The sequence below is a fragment of the Sinocyclocheilus anshuiensis genome, unplaced genomic scaffold, assembly GCF_001515605.1.
Source record: "Sinocyclocheilus anshuiensis isolate Anshui unplaced genomic scaffold, SAMN03320099.WGS_v1.1 scaffold920, whole genome shotgun sequence".
NCBI lineage: Eukaryota > Metazoa > Chordata > Actinopteri > Cypriniformes > Cyprinidae > Sinocyclocheilus > Sinocyclocheilus anshuiensis.
The window spans coordinates 298,066-306,941 of record NW_015552604.1 but is presented as its reverse complement, the minus strand read 5'-3'; the positions used below and the strand labels follow the sequence as shown (position 1 = coordinate 306,941).

Below are 8,876 nucleotides of genomic sequence, written 5' to 3'. Positions count from 1 at the left end.
ATTATTTTCATAAAATCAAGAATGGAAAATGTCTATGTGTGAATAATTTAAAATTGACGAAAAAATAGGCCTATTTGAAAATATCTAAAATTAAAAGCAATACAAATCTATGCAACTGTTAAATATGTGCAATGCTTTTTTTTCTCCATTTTTTCTTTCCTTTTCCATTTTTATATACCCCTGTCAAGTTTGGTTATATGTATTCTTGTTTTTGTTTTTCAATTTGTTTGAATAAACAAGATGACTTTGCTTAGTAAGAAGACTATATATCAATACTGAACAATGAACAGTGAACAATGATGAAACAGTAATAAAGAACACACAGTGAATGTTTCAGTTGCTCTGATTTATTCAATACTAGCTGTGGTTCATTTGAACGAGTCGTCCAAATGAACCGATTCGCTAGAGTGAATTGACTTCCTGCGAATCTGAGCATGCGCGTTTACACGCGTTTAGAGTGCGACGATAAAAGTGAAGTCATCTTTGCGCGCGTGTGGTATGATTGGTGGGAAATGTGTTGCTTTTATCGAGAGCTTTTGCCGTTGCTGTCTACCTGCGAAATGTGTAAATAATGGCTTAAAATGACGGACGATAATTGTTGCTCGTTTCAGACGCCTGACTCTGAAAGTCGGTTAGATGCGTGTGAAACTGCTTCTGTTGTGCTCAGGTGTTGTATGATGGTTTTATTCTGGAGCTGTGCAGAAATCAATAAGCAGACTTCTTTTTAATCATTTCCTATTTATTTAATCTCTTTTTAGTCAAAAACAACGACGAGCTGCTCTTAAACGAGAGAGAAGGAAAAGGAAACGTCAAGCTATTGCTAAATTAAGAGAAGCTGGTAATTTATATTTGGATTATAGCTACGTTGTATTTACACAATTTATGTTATTTGTGTATGTTATCATTTGTTTATATGTTTGTGTATATATACACTCTCTATGTATGTATATAAAAATGTGTGTGTGTATCTGTATATATATTTGTGTGTGTGTGTGTGTGTATATATATATATATATATATATATATATATATATGTATCTGTCACGTGATAAACGCATTTTTTTCAGCACTAGATCATTCACAAAACGAGGAGCACCAAACTGAAGATGAGGAAGAACAGACAGCTGATGAGCAGAGGTTTGTCCTTTAAAGTTCAGTATGAAATAAGATATTGTTAATAGGACAAATTATTATTAATTGGACAAACTGCAACTGTTAATCTACACATAATCTAGTGAGCGATTACACCAGGAATGGCTGGAGAGAGAAAGAATTGCACAGGAAGAATTCGGGCTGAAGAGGGAGAGAGAGGAGGTAGCGCAAAAGAGAAAGGAGGAAGAAGAGGTGAGCAATCTACTGTAAAATTAAATGTGTCACTGTAACATTAAATCCATGACATTCTGCAGTCATTCTCAATTTGGATATACATATAATGCTCCAATATCTGCTTTTCTGTCCTTCTGTAACCACAGAGGAGGATCAGAGAGGAATGGGAGGAGCAGCAAAGGAAAGAAAAAGAGGAGCGGGAGCAGAAGGAACAGGAGAAGAGAGAGAGAGAGGTGATCCCTGCACTGGGAGGATAAAGATGCAGATGTCTACATATATCCTCTATTGCTCTTACACCTTATACCAACATCAGACATCTACCTGAGACAAATCAGCTTTTAAAGGCTTCCAGTTTGTCAGTCATGGTTTTACATACACGCCTTGTGCCATAAGTCTATGTTTCGTGATATTGTTTGTTTAGCAGAATATTATTGTCTTTGTTTCCTTAACTAAGATACACAAAAATGTCCACTTCCAGTGAAGAACATGTATCTTTTCATGTCACTTGGGTGTTATAGTGATAATGTTGCTTATTGATGCTACAAAAGAGAACATAATTATTATGTGCTGTAAACCAGGGATTCTCAGTTATTACAACTTTATTTTTGTTGTAAAAAACTTGATCACACAATTTTTTCTTCTATGTTTTAATTTTAACAGTAAACCTCTTGTGCAGCACTTGGCCAAAAAACAATTCGGAATTGTTACATTTTCATTTGATTACATGTGAAAATATTACGTTTTGTTAATGCCTTCATTTGATTGTCACAGTTTTTAATAAATTTGTATGAAATCACAAATCCAGAAATATTAAAGCAGACAACATAGAAGTTAATAAATAAATAATACAACATTTCATGTTATTGTAATATTAAGTTGTTAACATTTTACTAATGTATTAGATTAGACATGCTTTTAGATTAGTACAATTTAATTAAAACATTAAGATGGAAATTGAGAACACTAAAATGGAATTTGAGAAAAAATCGAAAAGATTTCATAGGGCCCTAAATATACAACTTTCGTTAAGATTTTAATAAATTGTTGTTAAATTGTATATGTTTGTTCTCTCAATTAATTAGACATGCTATTTTAATTTAACCATGCATGTGCTTAATCACTGTTATAATTATGAGGGTGTCCAAGGAACATTTTCTCCTCTGTAAGGCCCCAAAAAGTTTGAGAACCCCTGCTATAAACAGTCAGATTTGAATTACAAAATACCGATAACTTTAGTCTATAATGTACACATTATCTGACAGATTGTCTTAACTAATTCTAACAGACATGTGCTTGCACACCACAGAATTTCACCCGCCATACTGTGTATGTTTGCACCATTTATAGGAAGCTGTACAGAAAATGCTGGATCAAGCAGAGAGTCAGGTAACATCTTGCTTTCCATGTCGAATGTAAGTTGGAAAATGCAGTTTTCGATAATAATGAAATCATGAAAAGTCTCCATTATTTTGTTGCAATTAGCTGGAAAATGGTGGTCCTTGGAAAAACCCTGATGCCCCAAAGGATTATGGAACTGAAAAGGACAAGGCAAACTGCCCCTTCTTCCTTAAAACGGGTGCTTGTAGGTTTGGAGACCGGTACGTATTTATTAAGGAGTTTGTCACAGGGTTTTGACAGTCAAAATTAAATTTCTGGTCAGGTTTTTGTTTTTAATGATTTTTTTTTTAACAGGTGCTCCCGAAAGCATGAGCACCCTACATCCAGCACCACTCTGATGGTGAGGGGGATGTTTGTGACATTCGGGATGGAGCAGAGCAGACGTGATGACTACGACACTGATGCCAGTCTTGAGTACAGCGAGGAGGAAATGCACCAGCAGTTCCTGGATTTCTATGAAGACGCTCTGCCAGAGTTCAAGAATGCAGGGAGGGTTTTGCAGTTCAAGGTAATTTAAATGAAAGACCTAAAAATCATCAACATAATGGAAACAATAAATTAAAATAAAATGTAATGTTTAAATCAGTGTTATCATAGCTAACTAAAACTGAAACTAAAATTAAAACCATCCAAAAAAAAAAGTTAGTTACTTGAAATAAATAAACATTAACTGAAATAAAATATATTTAAAAAAAATAAAAACTTTATTTCAGCTAGTTGCCAAGGCAACATTTCTCATTTTCACATAGTTTAACTTGATGTACAATAACTAAATTGGTGAAATAAAATGTAATAAAAACTATATAGACAAAAAACTAAATTACTGAAACTTTAACTAAAATTTAATTAAAAGAACTGATTCAAAATAATAGCATCTCAATGATACTAAAATAACACTGGTTTAAATTTCATTTTTTAAAACATTAAATGATTTAAATGAATTTAGGTTATATTAAATTAAATAAATGTAATATAGTTTCTAAATGTATGTTGTAATCAAATTAATAAATAAACAAAAATTAAATTAACAATCATTATTTTCCCATATTTTAATAGGTGAGCTGCAACTTTGAACCTCACTTGAGAGGGAACGTTTACGTTCAGTATGACACGTAAGTCCAGTATTATTATATTAGAGACATTGCCGCAGAGGAGAAATTACAATCGTTGTATTTTATTTTGATATCTCTGTTTATATGCCTGCAGAGAGGAGCAATGTAGAGAAGCGTTCATGATGTTTAATGGCCGCTGGTACGCTGGAAGACAACTGCAATGTGAATTCTCCCCAGTAACTAGATGGAAAACAGCCATATGTGGTAAGGAAAACATCAGTCCAAATAAAAAACTATATTTCTCAATCTTTAAATAGTATTAGTTTCTTCATTTTATCACTATTTTTGGCCTTTCTTTATATATGACTTATACGGTTATATTCTTTTTCTTACGTTCTCAGGTCTTTTCGACAGGCGGAAATGTCCAAAGGGGAAACACTGCAACTTTCTCCATGTGTTCAGGAACCCAGACAATGAATTCTGGGAGGCGGACCGTGATCTTCATATGTCCCCTGATCGCAGTGGAGGCTTTTCTAGTCGCCATCTGGGCAGCAGAGATGGAGTGTGGTTCCAGCGTGGAAATAGTCCTGTGCGCTTATCCCAGCGCTGGAGGACAGATCGAAGGAGCCACAGCCGTGAGCGGTACAGTTACAGGGGAAGACGGAGTCGTAGCCGGGAGAGGCGGAGTCGCAGCAAAGAGAGGCGGGGCCGTAGCCAGGAGAGGCGGAGTCTTAGTCGAGAGAGGCGGAGTCGCAGCAGAGGGAAACACAGTCGAAACAGGGAAAAGCGGAGTCGTAGCAGAAGCAGAGAGAGAAGGAAGTCAGAGCAATCAATGACAAGAAGATCAGCGTCTCAGAGAGAGCAATCCAGAAGGAGCAGGAGCCGATCCCATAGCAGAGACCAGTTAAAGCAAGGCGAACGTACATCAGCAGACTCGAGAAGACAGATGCCAAAATCAAACAGCCCAGAACATGTGTCCAAAAATGGGTCAGTGAAACGGAGGAGTCACAGGAGGGAAAGCCAAAGCCCAGAAAACTCTGACCGAATGGATGCACATCACCACAAGCACTCTAAAAAGAGCAAGAAGAAGAAAAAGGGCAAAAAGAAACACAAACGAAAGAAGAGTAAATCACGCAGCTCAAGCTCGGAGTCTGATGAAGACTCCCGGAATGAGGAGTGTGATGAGATGCCTTCTAAATCAGAAACTCCTGCCGAAGAACGTACAGCGGTGGCGTCCAGCACACGTTCGCCAGTAAATAAAGTACAGACCACAAATTTGGAGGGTTGTCATCCGGAAGAGGAAATCCATTGTGCGCTAGATGCTACCAAATCTGACAGCACCACACAGTCTGGATAGATACATAAAAATACATAAACTGTGTTTCTGTTGTCAGAAAGCAGCTGTTGTTATTTTAGTTTGCATGACAAAATGCCTAGTTTGCCTGATTTTGCTGATTAATACATTGCCTGTACATTTGTAATTAAATCTAGTGTTTTCTAAAACCTTGTGAAATGTGTTGATTATAGAAATTATATTTTGTTCTTTTTCACTGAGATGCTCAAAGACATTATGTGGGTGAGCGTTAACGCCGCGACATAACGTAAATAGCAGCAGATATTTACTTCCATCTTGTGACGTTCATCAGATTATTGACAAAGAAAAAAATGTACAGTGTGGACTTGGTTCTGTCCATCAGTTATGGATTCCACAAGTCGCAGTAGATGTTGAGTATTAAAAAAAGAGCAGTTTAATGCAGAAATGATTGGAGAAGTCATGCATACGTCACCAGAAATACATCTGACGTTCCAATTATAAACATTTTTATTAAAAAGTATGAGCTCAAAAAGTAAATTTTAAATTAAATGTTTGCATTCATTAATTGTTCACAATAAGGATAGTTCACCCAAAAATATCAATTCTGTCATTTACTCAGCCTCAAGTTGAATTTCTTTCTTCAGTTGAACATAAAAGCAGATATTGTTAATAATGCTGGTAACCAACAATTGTTGATCCTCATTAACTTCCATAGTAAGGAAAAATACTATGGACGTCAATGGGGAATCGGAACTGTTTGGTTACTAGCTTTCTTAATAATGTCTTCTTTTGTGTTAAACAGAAAAAAGTAACGCCTAGAGGTTTGGAACAAACAGAACTTGATTTTTGGGTGAACTATCCCTTTAAGATGCATTTAGGGTTCATTTCCATTTCATGATGAGAATACATACCAAATTATATTGTCATTAGTAAAAGATCATCAAAGATTTGCACATCATATTGCAATATCTGACTTTTATTTTTTTTTGTTTTGATGAAGCTTCAAAAGACATTTTCAAGAGGAAGTCAGAAAATCAAAGTCCAATACGAAAGCATACAAAGATGCTTTTAAGGAAAAAAGGCATGAGGATGGTAAAGAAGATTCTTTGGCATTGGAAATAAAACGTTTAGCTGTTGAATGGCAAATGCCTGATATGCCTGAACCAATTAAGTGTTTACAGTGATTCTGGTCAAGAATTTACTAATACTGATGTTTACTTGTGCCTTGATACAATCTATGAATTCTGAATGTTGATGTTACATGATCTGTTTGAATAAGAGTGTTTGGTCCGTAACACTTCAGAAAGTCTTGGTCTTGAACAGTGACAACCCATTGACTTGGATCTACTGAGAGTTGCATAAGATACTGGCAAACTGTGAGCTGGAAATGAGTGTTTTAAGGCAGCTGAAGGTAAGAGGTAATGCTTAAAATCTACAGAGAAATGTGGGGATGCTGACACTAAACTTTGCTACACATGTACTGATCCAAACCTGAATCCAAACAGCCGAGCACTATGGGAAATTTGCATAACTAAGATGACCATTTCAATGTGCTGGATTCCCTCGGATGTTTGGCAGTAGAAATACAAACTGTTTATGCAGGAAGTGCTGATCATTTCAAACACTACTTTTGCCTGCAAGCTAACCTAAAATACAAACGTAGAGAAAATGCCCACAGAAAAAGACAGAAAGGAAGATGTGTGTAAGTGTTTGGGTAGGATGAGTTCTCCTCATTTATGTCAGCCCAATCTCCTCCAGAACGCTACGTGGTGTCTCGGCTTCCTGTTAGAGGCGAGAATCAGAGAAAACTCGTTCAAAAACTTAAAAATGGACACATTTTCACTTCATATACACAGAGTATGTGTGTTCCTCACCTCCTGCAGCATGTCAGCCTGCTCTATGGCCTTCAGCACGTTCTTCTTCGATGTCTCCTGGGCTTCACCACCCAGTATGAACTCATCCAGAATGTAATAAGCTTTCTCAAAGTTGAAGATAATGTCCAGTTCACACACCTGACGTTCAAACACACCGAGAGTTTCACAATGAGAGATTACAGTTTAAATAGCAATAGTCATTGGTTTAATACAATAACGCAATAATGGTTAAACGGTTAATCGCGATTATTTTGCTCAAACATATAATCATGATTATTAATCACGGCTATTGTCATTCTTTTCTCTCTTTTTTTACATTTCATCAGAATCATTGCACTTTCACATGAGTGTGAAATCAACTCGCATGATTTGCTCGCAGATTTAGTCACAGCAAAAAGCACAAACGACCATATGAAAGAAAACAGACTGGCTGCATTACACTTTTATTTGAGCTGGATATTTTAATGAAGATCGCTAAACTCCAACTTATGTTTGCCGGTGTTTTCAGCACTTTTTCTGTAATGTAGAGAGATCATGTGTGCATGGTTGGGAATATTAAGTAAACCACTGGGAAGAAAATGTATTAATTTATGAAGAAGCCCTGATTGGGGGATTTAAGGTCTTGATATCTGGCAACAGCAAACATGAAAGCTTGTGGAGGCTTGTTACCAGTGTTAGATAAAGCAAATGCCAAATTAAAATGAAACTTTTCAGTATAAATAGCCAGTTGGCAAATATCACAGACAATTATATGCTTAATAAATCGAGAGAAGAAGAAATAGTGATCACGATTAAAATACGATTCATCATGCAGCACTACGTTATGGTGATTTTATTTTATTTTTTGTACTTTTTGGAGTCATATTGTCATACAGGGTTGGAACAATGAAAGGGCAGTAAATGCAGAAAGAGTTGCAATTTTTCTTGAGGTTAAAAAGCAAATGCTGACATAAAACTCACACTGCCAAAATATTTGTCCAGCAGCTCCACGTATCTGTGGATGACTTCCAGGGTTATCAACTCATTTTCCTGGTCCTCCACAGCACAGCAAAAATACAGGCTGGCATATCTGAAAAGCAAAATAAGTTCACCAAATACAAACAGTACAAAGAAAACAAAATGCTTTTCTCTGTTCCTCCTCCTGTCTGGCCGCAGTGCAAAGCTACACAGTATTACAAACCATCAAAAACAGGATCATTTTGTCCCGAGCAGTCATTCTCATCTCACTTGCTGACAATATCAAAGGCAATAATGACTGTGATTAAAATAGCACTGGGCAGTAAAATAGACCAAAAGTTGAGAATTGACAGCATTGACTTACATTTACGTTTAAAAACCTCAACCGTACACAAATATAATATGACAATACTTAAATATAATACAAAGCGCAAAAGTCAGGTTGTGGAAGTAAAAATCCAATTCATTTTCTCCACAGGGAAACCGATTTTTAACATTAAATTATAAACATTTCAAATCAAGCCTACGAGGCTGTTAATTGATGGTATATGCTTTTGTTGAAGCCATCAGCCAACATTATTTCAACTTATTTTTTAAATAATCGTGTTTAACAGCAGAATCCCTGGTGAGAAACTAGGATGTAATGTCATTTGCATCATGATTCATGGAATTGTGTTTTTTTCCCTCATTGAAGCTGTTAAATACACAGTCTTGTCTGATTTTCAAATACTTTTTGCTTCAAACTGAAGTTGTGATTCTCCTCGTAGCTGGCTGGTTTGGTTCATAGCTTGTAACTCTTTTTTTTTTTTTTTAAATCCCTATGGAAAAATAAATTGGAAAACAATACTTCCGGAACCAAGGCACTTGCAATAATAAGGCAATAATTAAAATGAGTTATTAATGGAATAGTTCACCTTCAGTTGCTGGTCTAGTATGGGGGGGGGGGGGGGGGGC

General features: G+C 36.2%; 2 protein-coding genes across 2 annotated transcripts in view; one reads left to right on the top strand and one right to left on the bottom strand.

Annotated features, from left to right (window-relative positions):
* Positions 1-484: 484 nt before the first annotated feature.
* On the top strand, positions 485-5,260 carry LOC107665852 (zinc finger (CCCH type), RNA-binding motif and serine/arginine rich 2). The gene is made up of 11 exons (XM_016456910.1): positions 485-667; positions 759-838; positions 1,068-1,137; positions 1,236-1,344; positions 1,473-1,559; positions 2,674-2,712; positions 2,809-2,924; positions 3,019-3,232; positions 3,781-3,836; positions 3,931-4,040; positions 4,178-5,260. Exons 1-11 carry the CDS (start codon positions 582-584, stop codon positions 5,131-5,133), a joined length of 1,923 nt encoding a protein of 640 aa, XP_016312396.1. The 5' UTR covers positions 485-581; the 3' UTR covers positions 5,134-5,260.
* A 1,240-nt stretch (positions 5,261-6,500) lies between these two features.
* LOC107665854 (AP-1 complex subunit sigma-2-like) overlaps positions 6,501-8,876 on the bottom strand; it is a 3,950-nt gene continuing 1,574 nt past the window's right edge. The window contains exons 3-5 of the mRNA XM_016456912.1: positions 7,926-8,034; positions 6,966-7,103; positions 6,501-6,873 (exon numbers count right to left, since the gene is read on the bottom strand). Coding sequence (XP_016312398.1) covers positions 6,826-6,873; positions 6,966-7,103; positions 7,926-8,034 — 295 coding nt within the window. The 3' untranslated portion in view covers positions 6,501-6,825. The remainder of the gene's footprint in view (positions 6,874-6,965; positions 7,104-7,925; positions 8,035-8,876) is intronic.